The following is a 20,853-nucleotide window of genomic DNA, read 5'->3' on the forward strand; positions in this document are numbered from 1 at the left end:
TTTGAGCATTTCAGACTTCCCAGATAGCTGCAGGCTGGGCCCAGGGAGACTGTACTTGCAATGAGGCAGGGGTGACTCCAAAGTGCATGTTCCAGCCAGATAGAGTTGGCTTCCTGCCCCATGAGGGAGGACTTGATTTCAACCAACAGCCTGAAAGGACAAATAAGAGAGAATGCCAGCGCCCCCACTGGCAGGGCCCTTTGTCCACATTTGTCCACTCTGGTTCAATGTCTCGGTGTACTCCCACAGCTAAGATGTTAGGCCTCAGAAGGCTATGTGCTCTTGAACCAGCTTGATTTTCAGTTAGCTGTACAGACTGGATGGATTGTTGTACTCCATAAATTGGAATAGAATTTTTCAGATTGGCTTTATTGCACTATATCATTTTTCTATTTCTAATTAATAATAAATACAAAAGAAAAAGAAAAAATTAACATGCTTTCATTTGTGTATGTGCATGTATAAATGTGGTCTTTTTAAATTGTGCATTTTACAAATATGTCTTAAAGTTAAATCCCTACTACTTAATAACAAATGTATGTTCCCATTTAGAAGAAACGAGAAGCATATAATGTGGAAGGTAAAAGTGACAGTAGAAATATGAGTGTTAATAAAAACATCAGTTTTTTCATACATATGAAAATTTGCAGACTTTACAGGGTTATAAAGCTCTGCTTCTCCCATTGTATACTGTTTCCTTTTTAGATATTCCTTAGTTGAGTAGCTACTACTCTATGAAGCAGAATTTTAGAATGGAAGATTATTTTAGCATCATAGAGTAACTGAAGTTATAATTACTTTCATATATCTGTCCTGTTCACCAAGTTAGAAGTTGACTTTTTAAGCCATCGAGAGCCCTGAAGACAAAGAAAGCAAGAATTCTGTCATTGTTAAAATCAATTATTTTAATTGCTTAAATAAACATACATAATTGATGTAGGTGCCGGAGATCACAAGCAGTTTGATGAAATTTGCAGTGAGTCATCTTACTGCTGGAGACAGTCATAAAGAGCTCCACCTGTTGATCTGACCAACTGAAAGAACTGGTCACTCAGTCTTCAAGGACATGCACATTGTAAAGGAGGCCAAGCAAAAATGAAAGCAAATAACTAATAGATATACGTTTGGGAAATATACGTTGAATTTCACAAACAAGTTATAACCAATCATGTACCTGCTCCAGTTGGGACATTTTAAAAGATAGCAATCCACGATACAGAAATGTGAGGGTCAAGTGGTCTATCATCAACACACATACAGATAGAAACCATTCAACTTTCTAGAGAGGCCCTTTGAATAATAACATCAAGACCTCAAGTTTCCCCAGTGAGATTTTGGTCTTCTTATCTGGGTGTGTGCAGGCAGAGATGGGCTGGGCAGTGGCCAGCCTCTGGGTGCGACTGCAGGCTAGCTGGACCTAACACTGCAGCTCCTCCTCCTCGGCCTGCCGGGGGCCTCCCGAGGAACTCTGGGCGCTGGCGTGGGCTGTAGAGCTGAGGACCTCCTCAAAACTGCCTCCTCCATGGTTCGTCCCACCTACTTTCGTCTGAAAAGGCAAATTGGCAAAAAATGCAGTTAGTTATTAATTATCATCTTTGCAAATGTGTTTATAAGAATGCCAAAAACTTGATTACTTTTAAATTCAGAAATACTGTCTTTCTTTGGAGATAAGTAAAAGATGTAGAGAAGTTAGTTTCCTTTAGCAGAGTGATAGAATGTATGGGATTCAAACTTTGATCTTGGGATAGGATTCCAGACTTGAACTTAGCACAGTTTTACTAATATCCTCTAATTGTTCCATATCTAAGACTCTCATCCTTTCAGATCTGTAGGCTTTCAATATCTACCCCACTCACCCAGAGAATTGATTTCAACAAAATGGAATTGGATTTTAGAGTAATTCTACCAATTTTACAAATGTCTGAATATCTTTATGTGACTTATACTAAGGTTTTCTACTTGAGATTTAGCAGGACAATATGAATTTCTGAAAAATGATTCCTGACAAGAAAGAGTGGCTAAATGGAACATGATTTCTGGTCTCTGCTTAGAGATCTGGCAATGGATCAAGTCCAAAGTAATGCTAATTTCACATCTTTCTAGGCAACTGCCTTCAGAGTAGGAAAACCCCTTAGAATACAAGTTAAGATGCTTCACTAGGCTCTCTTGTATACTTGCAATTGACTAAAGAGAAACATGAAGAAATCAACTTATATTAAAAAAAAACAAGATTAAGTATTATGAAAGATTCTTTATTAAAAGTCCTTCAAACAGATATTTAATGGTCCAAAAATGCTTGATGCAAGTTTTACTAATATTTGCATTGGTCTTCCCTTATCCATTCCCAATGTGGAAAAGGAAGATATAGTAGAGACAATGTTTTTGCTGAACTGTTATCTATACCTCACAGTTGTCAAATGATTGCTCAGAGGCACAGGCATGACACAGGAACATGTTCATGCCCCTCGCCTGCCTTTTTGAACAGTTGATCAGGGTTTAAAAGCAGCTCATTCATTGCAAAACAAGTATTTTTTTTTTCCTAATTGTCACTAAAATCCCTCTCTGCCTCTTAAATTCAGCTACTAAACTGACATTTTCTACAATACTTGGGTCAGAGAAATTCTTTCTGTAAAGGGCCAGAGAGTAAATATTTTAGGCTTATGAACCACAAGGTCTCTGTCAAAGATATTCAAATCTGCTGCTGTTGAAAGTAGCCGCAGACAGCATCTGAGTCAAGGAGCATGGAGGTGTTTCAATAGGACTTTAGCTAAGGACAGTAGGATGTGAATGTCATGTAATTTAATTTTCTATGTGGTAAAATACTCTTATTTTGATTTTTTCAATCATTAAAAAATGTGAAACTATTTTTAGCTTATGGATGAGTCAAAAAGTAGGTGACTAGGTGAATGTGGCCCATGGGCCTTATCCGTGGGCCTCTGTACAGAGAACTGGTCCCTCCTCTCTGTTACCTCAGCACCTGGGAAAGGCATGGTGCAAGGAGAGGCTCTCAAATAAGATTTTTCACTGTACTTTCTTTCCTGAGAGAAACAAAATAAGATTAATTCAATGTGATCTATTCTATTAATAGTCCACATGATTTTTCTTTTTTTTAAATTCACATTCTCTTTGGCTTCTATTTTGCAATAGAAATCACATACAGTATTCAATCAAGTGAATACAAATTACTGATGTTTTCTTCTGGGTTTTGCTTCTTCTACTCTTTGGTTTTCTCAGATCAAAATAGTAAAAACAAGAAGGAATGGAATGGTTTGAACAAAATCAGTCTGGCAAAGAGGGGGTGGAATATAGGGGCTTCCCAACCCCGTGGACTTACTGATAGTCACTGCAATACTTTGGGCAAGGACTGCAATAGATGTGAGCCACAAGCCTTTGCTGGAGCTTCTCTTCATAAGGACCTTTCATCCAAGAATTTGTCACTTTGTCCCTAAATTTATAATTGTTCTTTGTACAAAATCTCATTTGAACTGCCAAGCTGGGGTTCCTAATCTCAAAATGAAATACCTGGTTGAGAGGACACAAAGAAACAAAAAGTATAATATTTCTTGCTCCCCCCCCCCTTTTTAAGGTTTTGATTTAAGCCATGTATTCATCAAAAAGTACGTGCACTAAAAATATGGTCTGCTTGATGCAGATAGAGAATGAGTGGCAGGGATGTAGTTGCCTGTGATTCACTGGAGCACAGCTGAATATGACAAATTTGGTTCCATCGGTGTTATTTCTGTATCTGCCTGTTTGTCTTGGATGAAATAGATAGGATGCTCCTTGACTATACAGGTGACACCAGAAGAGATGTCATACACTAACACACTGCAAGAGTGTATGCAGGACCAAATTTTATATGCTTAGGGCTGAATATAAAGAAAGAACAGCCGATTTGGTACAAATGCCACGTGGTGTGCTTCAGACTGCATGAGGAGATGGCAAGTGTGGACCTTACTTCACACAACATCTTTTCTCATAGAACATAAGTAATATTTCTTAAAGCAGGACATGTGAATGGAAATACAACCTGAAGAACTACAAAGACTTCTATTCATCCTCACTGATTCAGGAGCTCCTGAAAATAGCCTCAGGATCCACAAATGAACAATAGAGACATTTTGGAGAACATTTAGAACACAAATGTAAACTGCAGAACATAAGCTCTAGAAAGGATTATATGGATCTCTAATTTAGTCTAGAAGGGGAAAAAGGACTGAGAAATATGTAATTGTTGAGGAGGTGGGAGGTTTTACACAAAGCACGATTATCAGGTATTCTACATTTTCTAGGTGGGCAGAAGGAAAAGAATTAGGCATTGGCTTTGAGACAGGAGATGTGTGAGATGTGAGTCTTGGTAAACCCATGGACAGTCGTACAAGCACAGAATCCACTCACAGGAGATCTCAATGCAGACCTGGTGGGCCAAGTAGGTACCGGGCATCCCTGAAGGAGGGTAGGCACTATCCCTTCTATCCCTCGCTGAGGACAGCGAGGCTGAGAGTGTGGATCAAAATCCTGTGTGAACCATGAGCTCATCAGAGCTTCCCAAAGAAAATGAAGATAGATTGTTCTTTATTCTTCTTTAGTTTCTGCATATCTCCTTCTAAAAGAACCTAAAAAGTACAACTTGTCCTATGTCAGAACATGTCTAACAAGCAACAGGTCCATTCTCCTTGGGCTAAGGCTGAAAACTAAGTTTAAGAAACTAATACTTAGTATTTCTGAGACTTTTGTTTCTATACTAGATGTTCTTCGAAGAGAAATGTCCACCACACTGTGTTCGCCTCCCCTTAAAAAACCGTTCCTGGTAATGGGGTGACTTAATGGCTCCTGACTAAGTGACGGTGTGGACAAGCAGAGTAATAAAACTGCAGAAGTAGAAACTGTTGGTGAATGAAACTAGTGAAGGCATGGTAAATGCTGAGTAATAATTCCCTTCTTTGACCTATAACACCTGACTGCAGGCCTAATAAAGTAGACCCTCCACTAAGAGAAAGACCCTCCAGGTCACTAAGAGCATCTGTGACCTGTGGGAGGAGTAACTCTTACCCTCACCTGCACCCAGCAGGCAGCACCCATGAGAGTCCCACAGCGAGATCAGGAAGCAGCTCAATAATTGCAGTGCACACAACTGATTTTGATCTGGTGAAGAAACGTGCCTTTGTAGTGCTAATAATTACAAGATCTCATTAAATCACTGTTTAGATGATATTTTTCAAAGCATAATCTTAATAGTTTCCATCACTTTTTTCCTGTTTTACGTTTATGCCTTTTGAAAGCAGACTGACTTTATTTGTTCTTTTTTACCCTTTGTAGATTAACTTATCTATGCTTAAACAATAAATCTAGTCAATTTTTAAAAATACTATGTGATAGGCATATTTTCTTTTTAAACCCAGAAATCATGCATTACAATAAAATAGTGCATTGTGTGGCTCAGTTCAATTTTCTCTCCATGAAAACTGTCCTGTGCTGTGCTCAGGATATGAATTTGGTAAACTAGCCTAGATAGACGTGGGGGGTGGATAGCATTATAACATATAGTACCTGCTTTGTTTTTAATGGTTCATGTTCAAACCAGAGGAGCTCGGGGCTATTATGGAACCTGCTCTCACATGCTGAACTCAGAATTCAGATATCCTTGATTCTACCCACAATCCTCTTTCATGTGTCTACTTTCAGGCAGACAGCATTCAAGATGAAGTGGTAGACACAAAGCCAGTTCATTATAATGAGCAATTTCACCCTTGAGTTGTTTGTACAAACAACTCTAAGGATGAAGCAACACTAATCCATACTGATTTTACCTACAGAGTTATATGAGAAGCAAAGGGTCTGCCTTCATGCAGGTCTAACCTTCTTGGCTGCCCTGAATGCTCAGGCCCTGCCTTGCCCTCGATACTAACAGCAGCAATAACTAAGCTGTCCTGATGGAATGGACCCAGTCACACGAAATCCACTTCATCTGTACCTTAAGGCTTGTGACAGTTGTCTCAACCCTCTCCTCAAATGATTTGAAAGTAGGAGAATTCCTAAAATAACAAAAAAAGAGAGGTCAGCTCCAAAGACCTAGTGTCTTAGCAACCATGCTGTTTGGTTTTCTGCTCTGATTTGTAAACATCGCCTCTGCACCAGAGCTAGCTGTCAGCTTGCCACCTACAACAACCGTGTTTAAAATATGTTCCACTTCTGCTAGGTTAGGTCCAGAAACCATAACCTGACATGGGATATTTCTAAGGAAAACAGTTAGATGCTCAACTATGGAATAAACAGTACAGTCTGTGGCAATGATACAACTAGAATAATTCCACAGTGCATCATAAATCACTTCCAATGAGTTAATGGAGTGACAATAGCTTAATTTTTCACTTGCTAATTAATTGCTACTCTCAAAACATTCCTCTTCTTCTGTTTCTTTCTTTCTTATTTCTTTTTCTTTTCTTTCTTTTTTTAAAATTTTTTTCTTTCTTTTTTTTTTTTTTTTTTGTAAGCAAATGAAAACTCAGCCTGAAGAGTGTCATGTCTGAATTTTCCTACTTGGAATTTTAAAGTTATTTATTTCAGTAAACATGAGACAAGACAAAAATAGCTCAAGGGGGGGATGTTCATAAAAGTTCTTTTCCTTAAAAAGTCATCATATTGATAACTTCCATAACATGGTGTTTCTGAAAGTTCATGCATTCATTATTTTATGTTGAAATGTATCTACCGACTGTCTCATACCTGAGGAAAATGGCGTTAACAGCATATAATTTTCCTCCCAAAGAGGATATGCTTTTTTGTTCTCTTACCAGACAGAACTTTCACAGTTCATTGGCATTTGATTTGTAACTCATTCATTGTGTTTAATCTACATAACCATGTTTTTTGCTTTCAGTGTAGATCCTTCATTGGTGATTTCTGGTTTCTTATTTGGGATTTGGCTACATGACATTACAATTTAACGAAGTTATTACCATTAAAAATGATATCACTAAGTCCAAATAAAAAGATAGGAACTGAACTAAAAGATAGCTCTTAAATCTTGTATTCATGTCAGCTTTTGGAAGCAACAACTGGCATTATTATCCGTTTTAATTAAATGTAACTATATTTGATAAGCCACCTGTTATTCCCCAATTAAGTATAGATACAAAATAAGAGGAATGGCTTGTAGAAACTTTATAAGGAAGAATGGCTATACTGAATGTTGTGAGATGAACCATGCCCCTAAAACTATCAAGAGGCAACTAATATAGAAAATATGTTTTTGAATTTAACTTAGCTGGGGATTGCCTCCTGAAACTTTGGTGCTTTGAATGGCCAAAAATGCACCTCCATTTAGGCTGTGTACACTACTGGTGAGTTCAGAAGAGCCAGGCATGGCATCACACCTTTTATGTATGTGACTGAAACAGTCAAATTCCTATAAGTAGTACTTTATAATATTTCTGTTTCATGATGAATGTATTAGTGAAATTATACTTAAGTCGCTCAAAAGTATATAGCTGTGGTGCTTCACTTCTACTGCAGGTTTCATTTGGCTGAGCCTGCTCCTGTGACCCACTATCTTCCCCACAATGGACATATATGTTAGATGATTAGAATCAATTTTTCTTTAAAAAGCTAATTTCAGGAAATTCACAGGGATTGCATTTGACCTATAAGCCACTAGATGGATTCCTGGTTCACAGAGCAAAACCATATTATTTTTTTTTTCTAAGCTGCCCAAATTTAAAATGTATTCAGCAAAGGAGCTCATAGCTTTGTGTTATATTATTTCATCTGAGTGCTTCACTTGATGAGCTAATAATTTTGAATATGTATTCCCTATTTACTATCAACTATGGAAAATCAAATATTGTGGTCAAATTTCCAAATCAATCAATTAATCAAATAACCCCAGTGTAGAAGAGACTTCATGAGAAATAGTAGAACAAACATCCCTCTAATTCAATTGTTCCAGAATGCACGCCAGAGAAGAAGGATAAATTGTTTAATCAGATATAATCACATCATGTGCAGCTATAAGCTTGTAGCACTGCAAATGACCCTAGAAAGAATTTGGTTTCTATGGTCTCAGACTATTAAAAAGTAACTGAACTTCCTCTATTGTGTATTAAAACCACAGTGTATATGCTATTAAACAGGTAAAAGGGTATAGTTCTGACTAAAGTAGGGGAAGGTCTCAGAGGCCTGCTCTCCCCTCCACCAATGGTCGCCCAGACACCTCTAGGGCTCTACAGAGCACCTTGGAAAGAGCAGCAAATCTGGTTCCAGCTTCTTATTTTAAATATGACAAAAAATTGATATGAGTGAAATGACTTTGTCAAGGCTGCCACATTCATCCTTGGCAGAGTTGGTACATCATGTGTCTTCTAATTCCCAACCATACATTCCTCTAGACTATTAGTTTGATTTTATCTGATTGTACCACTAAGCCATACAACCTGAACCTGGGAATGTCTTTCTCATAAGTTTTCATCCAGTGAGTATTTTTGTGACATTTATAGTTCAACAGACATCTCACCTTAATATCTACCTGAAACATCCTAGTGATATCCTTTCTAGGACTATAGACCTATCCTTTTATTTTATAGTTTCTCCCAGGCTTGCATTTAGTTATGTTGAAACAACAAATGTATTTCCACCCTTGCAAGTATGCTTGGAATGTCCTAGACCTGCACTAAGTTCTTAACACAGGTTACTTTGTTTTGGTGTCATAGCATCCATATGAGGTGGGTCTTATTTCTTGCAATGTATGAATAAGAGAAAGGAGATTGCAATAGGTCGATAAAATAAAACAGGAAAGGCTGGATTCAAGCCAGTGTGTCTGGTCAAAGGCCCAAGCCCCTTACACCATCCTTCTATAGCATTGAGTCTTAGAGATCAGCAGAGAGAAGGATGAGGTAGACCATGGCACTTCAGCAATTTCCTTTCACATAAAGGCATGTGCAGAGGGAAGCTTACAACTAGATTATCAATAAAGTAACATTTCATATACATTCTGCATCAATGTTATGTAAAATATTTTACACACATTACCTCATAGCAGGCATACTTATGGAATGACGAATGGAGTAACTTCAGGACAAAAGCAGATTAAAAGAAAAAAAAAGAAGATAGCACAATATAAGTACATGAAAATCTCCCTCTTTGCAGTTCTAAAACAGCAATCTCAAATATCCGAAGTATTCCTTGCCCATCCAACCAAGATATTTGTTTTCCTTGGGCATAAGGGGCCAGAGTCAGCTTTCAAGGATATGAAGGAAGAGTAGCTGGTTCATGGTCATATACTATTCTATTTACTGAACGGTCCCTATAAGAAATATGATAATATGTAGTATCCTCCTGGTCAGCCAAGTAACTCAGATTAGACCTCTTCTACAGGTCTGATCTGGGTCTCCACACTCTTTTCCTTCTCAGGAAGACAGTAAGGAGCGAAGGGTAGTACCCAGGAATTAGAGCCAAGCAAGCAGAAGCTAGTTGTTCCATTGCAGAGAAACTGTCCAGAGAAATGTACATGATTAAAAAAGACATTCAAGGAAGTACATGCCAGGCTAACACAACTCACACAGTTCAACATGGAAGGACAGACTCCTACCTCCACTGTGGTTTAATTGTTAGGGACATCTGGTACAAATATAAACATTCCTGAGAATTTTAAGGGATTCACCCTCTTAATCCTATAATAGCTGACTCATCTCTCCCTGCTCCCTTGTTATTTTCTATTGAGTTCCACTCAGAAATCAGGCTGAGCAGAGGGAAAAAGCAAGATGAGGCCCATTTTTTCCTGGGTTAGTGCTTCTTCCTCATCCATTTTTCAATGTGGTCCTTGCTTTCTCTTCTCTCAAAGAGGCTAACAGGTCTTGGATAAATTTATCACTCTTCCAGGACAATATCCATTGAGTTCACTAGTAAGGGCAGCACTTTATTGGAATGCAAAACGAAAACAACAAAGGAATTCAAGGGATACTTAGAGTCTTACCCTAAATACTCCATACATACGTTATAGGCAAAAATATTTCCTCAGAAATTACATTTGAAGACATCACTAAAAGATATTCAACATTACCAATCTGTTCATCTCTTTTAATACAAGCAATTACTTAGGAAATTCTTTTTAAGTTTATGGTGAAATTCTAGCTAAAAGAAGGCTTAATTCAGAGGCAGGAGACTGACCATTGCAACTTCTTTATATATGGGCTTTTTCACCCACCTTTCTTACCTTCAATTTCAGAAAGTACAGAAAGTTGAAGATGGAGATATATCAGCACAGGTAACCATGGCAAGAAATTCAGAGAAACACAATAATCTAGAGAAAATAATTTTCCTATGTGCAGTTTCACTTTCTAGAAGTTTTATAAAAATACATTATTCTCAATTTGTACTTGCTTTTTTTTTTAAATTTTCTTCTTTCTAGTCTTAGCATCTTGCGGACACAGGAAGAAATATTGCAGAAAAAAGAATATTAAGAGATTGCTCAGCAAGTAAAATGGTGCAAATATTAGAAATGAGATAAATACATGCTTAAATAAATTCAAATGTATTAGGTGTCCCACAATTGGTATCTTCCTGGGTATGTACACTGTCTGGAAAATAGTCTAGCAGAACAGTGCTTACCCGATGGAGTGAGACCTGCATCCAGGCAGCATGGGAGAGAAGAGCAGGAGCAGAGTTAGCATGTAGGATTTAAAGAAATGGCACTGACCCTTGTTTTCCCCTCTCAAGAGCTTAAAAACAAAGATGACATATTCCATTCACCATTTTTTGGGGGGTGGGATGAGGGAGTACCAGGGATTGAACTCAGGGGCATTCAACCACTAAGCAGTATCCTCAGTTCAATTTTGTATTTTATTAGAGACAAGGTTTCACTGAATTTTTTAGCATCTCACTGTGGCTTTGAACTTGTGATCCTCCTGTCTCAGCCTCTGGAGCTGCTGGGATTATAGGCGTGTGCCACCACACCTGGCTCACCTTTTTTTTTTTTTTTCCTTTGAGTATACAGTTGACTCACTGTATCTGTGAGAGATTGGTTCCAAGACCCCATGTGGAAACCAAGATTTGCAATGCCAAAGCCCCTTATACAAAATGGTGTGGTATTTGCATATAACCTAGGCACATCCTCCCGTATATTTTAAATCATCTAGAGATTCTTTGAATACCTAACACAAGGTAAATACTATGAAAATATTTGTTATACTGTGTTGTTAGAGGAGTAGTGAGTGATATGAAAAAATATCTGTATCCATTCAGTAAAGATGAATTTTTTTTTTTCAAATATTTGCAACCTGCAGTTGATTGGATACAGAGGGGTAATGGATACAGAGAACCAACTGCATTTTTTTTTTTTTTTTTTTTTTTTTGTGGTGGTGCTGGGGATTAAACCCAGGGCCTTGTGCATGCAAGGCAAGCACTTTACTTACTGAGCTATGTCCCTAGCCCATCACCTGCATTTTAAAAGATGTTTTAAAGATTTTTTAAAAACCTATTACAATTTGTGCTTCTTCTTTTTTTTCATGGCCATATGAGTAACAGTATGTGCCTCCTCCAGACATTTCATTCTCACTGGATTATAGGTTTGAACAAATTCACTGAGAAATTCTGAAAAATGTGCCAATATTATTATGAAAATGTTTCCAACACTTTCCATTTCCTCCATGGTACTTTCATAAATGTGATTTCATTTTAATTTCACAGTAAACATTTTGGTGAAGCAGATATTATAAAAGCTATTTTATATAGAGAAAGAAATTGGACAATTTCTTGACTGGCCCAAGGTGACATCATCTAATTGTAGTCAGGTTAAAATGAAACTATTATTTAGCTCAGGAAATACAACTTATTTTTATAAAACATAAATTCTGACACAGGGATTTTTATTTTATTTTTAAAAAGCTCATGTTGTCAGATTGATTTTTTGCAATGTTCAGGATTAAACCCAAGGCCTCAGGCACACTAGGCAAGTCCTCTACCTCCAGCCCTTTTTATTTTATTTTATGTTACTTTATTTTATTTTGAAATGGTCTCAGCAAGATGCTCAGGCTGGCCTTGAACTTGCTATCCTCCTGCCTCAACCTAATGCATAGTTGGGGTTACAGGCTTGTACCTTCACACCCAGCTAATTTGGAATTATTCTAAAGAAAGAGTATGAAATACTGTTTTTCTCCTAAGACATCTAAATTTGGCTGATAATTTTTTTGAACAAGTTCAGAAATGTGTTCTCAGAATTTTACCATGTAACTACTTAAAATCTAGAATAAGATGATACTTTAAACCATAAAAGGGTTTAAAGTAAAATATCTGTGCAAAGATGTTAACATTTCCCCCACTGTCATTTTAAAAATTGGCACATTGATTTGAGCAAAATGTCAAAACTTTGTAATTTTTCTCATTTAAGAGTCTTTATTGAACTTAGGAAACATTAAAATTTTATATATATATATATAATATTTGACTTGCTTTAGAATAATTTAATACCAAAGACTCTTTGTAATATTTATTGTTTTTGCAGGGAATTATCTTCATTAATATACAAATGTTACACAATCATAACTTGTGAGAAATAAAAATACATAGCTCTAAATTTTTCCAACTTCTCAAAATATTTCAGGACTGTATTTGAGTCTCTAAAAACATAGGCATCATTTTGTAGTATTTTTAGCCAATTTATAATGACAATGTTGTATCTTCTTTTCTTGGTATAAGGGATTAAACCCTATGGTGTTTAACCACTGAGTCACATCCTCAGCCCTTTTTATTATTTGAGACAGGGTCTTGCTAAGTTGCTTAGGGCGTCACTCAGTTGCTGAGGCTGGTTTTGAACTTGTAATCCTCCTTTCTCAGCCTCCCAGGCTGCTAGGATTACAGTCATGTGCCATCTTTCCTGGCACAGTGTTGTATTTTCTCTATGAAACAATAATTAATGAAAAGTGTGGAACTCCTAGAAAATAGGTTATGCATTGTGCTAAAACAAAGCCACATTAAAACAGGAGTCACCACAATCTGGATATGATATTGAATTAGTGTATGAACATGATTATATCAACATACAGCATATGTGCAACACAGTCTTCATTCCTCATTATGTGCAAAAACAGTGAGGAGCTTCACAAAACACAGTGTAGACTCCTGTTAATGGATGCTTCCTAATTTCCATCATGTGGGATAACCCTGAAACTAAGCTTGTCACTTAATAAAGATTAAAACTAGTACTCATTGAGCGTAAAATATATGCCAAACTCTCTTCTGCATCTTTTATAACTAAATATTGTTGCTACCTTGTGTATGTGTGTGTGCGCGTGTGAGTGTGTGTATGTATGTGTGTGTGTGATGATGGGGATCAAACCCATAGCCTCCTGTATATGAAGAACATGCTCTAGCACTGAGCTATACCCAACATTGTTACTCTTATCCCCATTTTGTAAATGAGTACACTTGAGTACAGGAAGCTAAGTTATATTGGTCCTCTTCTTAATTTGATCACCTGAAGCCAAACCACCTGAGAGCTTGTTACAAAGGCAGATTCCTAGATTCCACCAATACCCACTCAGGCACAATCTTGGAAAGGTGAGACACTCATTTTAAACAAGCTCTGGGGGTGTCTGCAAGATCCCCTAAAAAATGGAGAAAAACTATTCTAGTTGGCACTATTATGCAGAGGTCCAAGCATTCAAGTGAAAGATTTCAACTGTGTATCTAGAAAATAAATTTTATAAATATGGAAAAATGTATTTTCTCTGGTATAACAAGTATTAGGGTCTTTCCTGTTCTAAAAGATTATGAATTCATTTAGAAAAATGTTTCAATGCCATTAAAATGACTGCAAATCGTATTTGTTAAACTCTGGCAGTCACTAAAAATTCAGAAAGTTGACCTGTTCAATGCATGTTGCCTCTGAAGAATTAGAATTGCTCTTGATAGTGCAGTTTAGTAAAAATGAAGATAAAAACAATATACTCAGATTCACACATATGTCCTTACTTAACTCTATCCTCATGAATGCTTAGTTGTTAAGGTGGTTCATGAATATTGGCATAATCCACCAAGATATAAATATTTGCCTCCAGGTATCAAAGCTGCAGAGAAATAAGTAAAATAAGAATTGATGGCCAGGCACGGTGGTGCATGCTTGTAATCCCAGTGGCTCGGGAGGCTGAGGCAGGAGGAGCACAAGTTCAAAACCGGCCTCAGCAACTTAAATCCTAAGCAACTTAGCAAGACCTTGTCTCTAAATAAAATATAAAAAGGGCTGGGGATATTGCTCGGTGGTTAAGTATCAAAAAAAAAAAAAAAAAAAAGGAATCATGCTGGGTATAATGGCACACACCTGTAATCCCAGCAGCTCAGCTGGCAAGGCAGGAAGATCTCAAGTTTATGGCCAGCTTCAGCAATTTAGTGAGGCTCTAAGCAACTTAACAAAACCTTGTCTCGAAATCAAAAATTTTAAAAAAGGTCTGGAGATATTGCTTAGTGGTTAGGCACACTTGGGTTCAATCTCTGATACCAAAAACAACAACAAAAAGAGTTTATTAACCCAATAAAATAAATACACAATTTCTTAAAAGAAGAAATTAGAAACTTCCTTGAAAAAGTTTTAACAATAAAATCTTGATTTCTAAAGAGAAAAAATGAAATTGATTTCTAAAGAATGAACTCCTAAGGTATATTAGCCAAATTAAAAATAAACTGAAACTGTTTTAACTAAGCAAAAACATGAGAGTAATAACTCTAGACTAAAGTAACTTCCTTGACTGTAATATTAAACAGAAAAATGGCCAATACTACATTTTTTTTCTTCTGACACCTACAGTGAGGATATTTTGTTCTCAGTTTAAACTACCTTCCTATTCATCCTAGTTTTATTTAACAGTAACTCTAAAAATGACTACAATATAGAAGGTACTTCCTTAAAAGTTTTGTTACTGTTATGCACTGGATAATAATATCTATTAAAAATGAAATTCAAAAGTATTAACATTCATAATTTACTGCTAAAAGGAAGAAAAATTTATTAGAAGTATAAATCAAAAGAATAAATATGAATGTATATATTTAGCACAGAAAAATAGCACATAGTTATATGCACAAATAGTTTATCAGAGTGTATTCCAATGAGCACATACACTGTTTAAGACTTGTAAGATTCAGTGTGTGCTGCATTTTTATGAAATTCCTCCTCATGACCCCCTATTTTCTACTTTTACTAATGGAAAAATATCTTTGGGACCAGGCCCCCTAGGCTGACCTTCAAGCAAAAATCATCCCAATAAAAAAAATTTATCTTAATCATAAACATCATTTTTATGCATTAAAAGAAAGTTAAGACCAGCCAACAGACAATGTTCCTTTAGCAGGGTTCCCAACTGTTATGATTTAGATCTAGACTGTCTCCCCACATCTCAAGTGTTAAAGACTTAGTCTCCATTGCAGCAATGTTCACAGGTGGGGCTTTTAGGAAATAATTGGATCATGAGGATTTAACCTCATCAGTGGATTAATCCATTTGATGGATTAATTGATTTGAATGAACTAACTGGGAGGAGGTGAAAACTACAGGTTGATGGGGCATGGCTGGAGGAAGTGTGTCACTGGGGTGTGCCCTTGGGAGACTGTATCTTGTCTCTGGTCCCTTTCCTTCTATTTCTCTTTCTGCTTCCTGGTGGCCATGCACTGAGCAGCCTTCCTTTGCCATACATACCCTTGTTCCATGATTTTTTGTACCTCCCCTCAGGCCCAAACCAATAGAACTGGCCAACCATGGACTGAAACCTCTGAAATTGTGAGTCAAAATAAATCTTCCCTCCTGTAAGTTCTTCTTGTCAGATATTTTGGTTACAGCAATGAAAAGCTGACTAATACATCATGGTTCTTAGCCACATACCTCATGTCACCAAACTTCTTGCTGATGGCTGTTCCCACATTGCTGAAAGCTGCCGTCGCCTTCTGCCCTGCATGGCTCAGGGTTTCATGTGTTTTCTTGTAGCTAGAACCAAAAGGGAACCAGGGTAAGCAATACAGTTTTCCTACCATTATCTTCCCTAGTAGACGTTCACCTTTCTTCTCTCTTCTTACTTGGAAAATTCCCTTTTTTAAAGAGACTTAGGAAGAAGATGATCCACACATGTCATCATTTCTTATTTGGGGATGATGGGCTGACTGCTGTTCATCAGTAGGAAAGTCAAGAAGAACATGCATATAGAAATACAGGAGGAGTGTGCAGATTTTTCATTGTAAATGCTGTATCTACTCAGAGAGCAGAGAGTTATTTCTAAAGAAATAGATTACTGAACGCAGCACCTTAGACTGCTCGGCCATCCTGACGGCGGGCTACAAGGGGGAGAAATGAATTACAGTTGAGGGGGTAGAGAGAGAAGAGGGGAGGGGAGAGGAGGGGAGGGGGGGATAGTAGAGGATAGGAAAGGCAGCAGAATACAACAGACACTAGTATGGCAATATGTAAATCAATGGAAGTGTAACTGATGTGATTCTGCAATCTGTATACGGGGTAAAAATGGGAGTTCATAACCCACTTGAATCAAAGTGTGAAATATGATATATCAAGAACTATGTAATGTTTTGAAGAACCAACAATAAAAAAAAAGAAATAGATTACTGCTATGAAGGAACTTGTCAATGACAGTGCTAGCCTCCAAAGGTAACATGGAAATTAGAAAGTATAGGTTTTTATGAGGAATCTAGCATATATTGTTAGTTTGGGTAAAAGTAACCAGAAAAAGGTAAAATACTGCTATTTATTATCTTATTTTTCTAATATTTTAAGTTAGGAATAATAAGGGCACATAATCTGATGATAAAATGGTAATTTTTATCAAAATTGATCTAGGAAGACAGGAAGTACTGCAATTACTTGTTTCTAAGTCTGTTGTCCCCATGAGACTGTGACCACATGAGAGCAAGGAAGTCATACATCTTTGTGTCCTCAATATCTGGCAGAAGTTTCCAGGAGAAACTCAATTAATGCTACATGAATGAATGGATGACATAAAAAAAAGGACACTCCTCTGTGGCTCCAAATAAAGAATAATAATGGCAATAGGAACAGGGAGAGGTATGTCAGATAAAAGAAATAGAACAGACAGACTTGACAGGAGACCATAAGTGAGAAATATGAACCAGACAAAAGCACTGTCCCGAGGTTCCCAGCATGAATGACAGGAAGGACAGTGGAGCTGTCCGAAGGGCTGAGAAATTTCTAAGAGTTCATTAATAAAGTGGGAAATAAAAGATACATCACTTGAGGAGTATAGAGAAATCAGCAAAATTTCTGGATAGATTTAAAAAAAAATCATTCGTAGAGTGGATTTGCCATATTCTTCCAATTTATATTGCTTTGGGGCAAGTTCCTCCAAAGCCACCTAAAGCGTAGATATGGCACAATTGAGAAAACTGCATCAGATGAAATCAGCTGTGAGGAACTTGCCTTTCCCTCCACTCCTTCCATCCCCTTTAAGTTATTCAGTCCCAAATATAAGACATGACTCCAGCAAATGCATTCAAAGGTACCCCTTGGTCTTCCTTAGGACTGAAGTCTCCATGGTATTCTATTATTTTCTTTTTGTTATCAAGACAGAGCGAGTCTGTTATATAACAGCATACATCATTTATTACACAATGCCTGCTTTTCAGGGTGTTTAAAAACTGTGTTATCTAGATCATGAAACCAAATAATTTACTGAACTGACATTTCCTACCAAACATGGGAAGGTCAAGGGAACAAGGGACAAAGAAGAATCTACTGAGTAGGAGGTAATTTGTGAGTCTGGAGAGGGCTGTGCTTGTGAGTGGAACAGGGAAGATGGACCCCAGATGGCACTGTGTGGGTCACGCAGCAAATGAGAAGGGAGGAGATGAAAGTAATGAACAGCTTTGAGGAGGTCTGCCCCTGAAAAGGTCCAAAAATATCATCTTACTCACATTATAATTCTATTTTTACATTTTACTGAATGATTTTAGGTTTTAATTATGGGAAAAGAAATTTTGACCATGTGAAACCATGGAATTTCAGGCACTTTCCAAATAAAATATTAAAATAAAACTTGTTATTAAAGATAAGATAATTGGCATAACATTAACTGCTAAAGATCAGAAATAAAAACATCAATCATTATTATAAGATTTTAGGTACAATCTTGAAATGGAATGTACAGAAAATTCTTCAGAAGAATCATGCTACTAAATAGGTCCCTACAGTCCTAAACACTTGGATTAATCAGGCTCAGAAACAGCCTTTAAAAAAAGCAAAACTTAAATGCAGTGGATTTAGACTTATTTACAAATGAAAAAAAAATCTGGAATTCCTACACATTACATTTTTACAATGTTGACAGAGTTTTCACAAAGTAGTAATAGGGCTATGAAACCGAATCTATCACAGTGTATTAAAAATGAAATCGATACATTTTGGAATTAAGGAAAACACAGTATGAGATATAAATGAAGCACTTTCTTTCACTGTGGACTAGGATTCAGAATTAGGCCCAATTCAGGACTCTTTCTACTGATAGCCTAATTCTGAAAAATATTAAGGAATATTTTTTCCTAAGCAATTGTTTCTCATGTATATTGGTGAAGAAATAGAATAGCCCTTTAGATGCACACATAGGAGATCAGCATCATTTTAAAACTTCTGTTTCATTCATCCTCTCCATCTAATCCATCAGGAAACCCTGTTGGTGCATTTCAACTTTCAAAGGCAATCCAGAATCTGTTTCCTCATTACCTCCAAGGCACTCTACCTTAGTTCAGACTATCACCATCCTTTTCATCTGAGCTCCTGTAACAGCCTCCCAAATTGGCTCCCTTCTTCTACTTCATCTCTCTGTAGTCCCTCTCAGCACAGCCACCAGAGAGCTCCATTAAAACATTAGTCAGAGCACATGGCTTGCCCGTACTGGGGCCGGGCACAGTGGCATATGCTTGTAATCCTTGCAACTCAGGAGGCTGAGGCAGGAGGATGGCAAATTCAAGGTCAGCCTCAGCAAATTAGTGAGGCCCTAAGTAACTTAGATATGTTTCAAAATGAAAAAGGTTAGGGATATAGCTCAGTGGTAAAGTATCCCTGGGTTCAATTCCCAGTACCAAAGAAAGAGAAAGAAACCCCTGCACTGGCTCCACATTCTCACTGAGTAAAAAGTCATCAAAGTTCACATATGCAGGCCTTTGGTGGCCTTACACAGCCAGGTCCCTTAGCTCAGTTCTCCCTCTTGCTCTTACGTCCTCACCCCACTTCCAGCCACCCTGACCTCTTTGCCTTTCCTGGAACATGCCAGGCCCTGCCCTATTTTTTTAGGACTTCTGCTCCAGCTGTTCTGCTTTGTGATGGCATCAAATTTGGCAAGAAAAAGGTTCTGTTTTACTGTAAATGCCCCACTTTGAAGAATCAAAAGACCTGCCACCTTTCTGTGTCCAATCAGGTCCACAGGGCCTGGGGACCTTAGTCAAGTGAGTGACAATGAGATGAAACTGAGCTCTAGTGGTAAGGAGGAGACGGGGAGACAGGGGTTGAAAAGGGGATTAGGGAAGGGTGAAGGAGAAAGTCTATTGAGCAGCCACCCCACATTGATTTTGGCCTGAAAAGGTGACTCAAGGAAAAAGTGAAGAAACAGTCTGCAGTAACCATGGCCTTCCCATTGTGCAGGAACTGGCTACTAGTCAGAGAATTCCTTCTCATGCTGGTCTTGCATTGCTTTAGAATCTCTTGCAGTTGGACCCTGTAAACTGTTCTACATAAGTTAATATTATGTGTTTGATGTGGCTTTGAATTTTGAGATAACAAGTGTCTTCTGAACACTTGTGCATATATGTGTCATTCTGAATTTGATGGCTTCATTAAAAATAGCTAGAAAGAAGTTCATATTGTAAGCAATAAGTGTTAGCAACACTGTGTTCTAAACACATTTCTTACAGCAAAATGGAAGGTGGGTAAACATATAAAGATCGGACTACTTTTGTGTGGTATGAGTGACATTTATGTCCCACAATGAAAAATTAATCTGTTTCTACATGAAATTTTAATGTTGCAATAGAGTCTTTAATACTTAAGTGGTTCTAAAGAAATTATTTTAGGACTCCTTATTTCTGAGAATTATTTAGTGCCAAATCTGAAGGGTACGAGAGATCTTTTTCAGATCATAGTTGATGAAGACAAGGCAGAGAAGAGGGCCAGGACTCCTTGGTGACAGGATAGGGCTGGGCCCAGTCCCAATCACCCACCTTTCTCCAGAATGTCTTATTGCCTTGGAGGCAAATGACATTTGAAGGTGAGTCAGGTCAGCTCTCAGGAACTCTAGTGTCCATGGGGAGAATACTGTATTTTAAGAATTCTAAAATGAACTTTTTTTCACATTTTTCCTCTTATTCCCTAGGCTAACCATCATAATTCTTGTAAATAGTTTGTAGCCATTTTTCATGCATGCTTAGAGATCAACAATGGAGAGACAGAGAGTTCAAGGAGATAAACAATGAGAGAGAGTTTTAGGTGGGGAAGTGATTACCAATGATAAAGTAACCAGGGACCCATGAGAATAGGCCATTAAACTCAGTATACTGAAAGGGTCCAAGAGCACCACTCACATCAACATCTAAGTGAAAACAATCTCAGAGGTAGTATATTATATCCCGGAATCTTATGTGGAGTTCTGATTGAACTTGATCTTAAAATTGAATAAGTTGGACTGAGGTTGTAGCTCAGCGATAGAGAAACACTGGGTTCAATCCTCAGCACCACATAAAAATAAATAAATAAAAGAAAGATATTGTGTTCATTTACAATTAAAAATATTTCTAAAAAATTGAATACATCATTTTGATTGGGCAAAGGGGAGAGAGGGAATTGGAGGGGGAATAGGA

The 20,853-nt window shown here is 37.4% G+C and overlaps 1 protein-coding gene across 10 annotated transcripts in view; it reads right to left on the minus strand.

The window, feature by feature from the left end:
- Positions 1 to 887: 887 nt before the first annotated feature.
- Tpd52l1 (TPD52 like 1) overlaps positions 888 to 20,853 on the minus strand; it is a 91,026-nt gene continuing 71,060 nt past the window's right edge. For 2 of the 10 annotated variants that reach the window (XM_021733322.3, XM_040283254.2), the window contains exons 4-8: positions 15,866 to 15,967; positions 10,606 to 10,620; positions 9,028 to 9,066; positions 5,975 to 6,035; positions 888 to 1,546 (exon numbers count right to left, since the gene is read on the minus strand). In XM_021733322.3, coding sequence (XP_021588997.1) covers positions 1,418 to 1,546; positions 5,975 to 6,035; positions 9,028 to 9,066; positions 10,606 to 10,620; positions 15,866 to 15,967 — 346 coding nt within the window. In that variant the 3' untranslated portion in view covers positions 888 to 1,417. Of the gene's footprint in view, positions 1,547 to 1,594; positions 5,146 to 5,974; positions 6,036 to 9,027; positions 9,067 to 10,605; positions 10,621 to 15,865; positions 15,968 to 20,853 lie in introns of those variants that run through there. The other 8 variants (XM_078019242.1, XM_005335380.4, XM_078019245.1 and 5 more) reach the window with 8 other exon arrangements.

This window comes from Ictidomys tridecemlineatus, chromosome 8 (assembly GCF_052094955.1).
Source record: "Ictidomys tridecemlineatus isolate mIctTri1 chromosome 8, mIctTri1.hap1, whole genome shotgun sequence".
Classification (NCBI taxonomy): Eukaryota; Metazoa; Chordata; class Mammalia; order Rodentia; family Sciuridae; genus Ictidomys; species Ictidomys tridecemlineatus.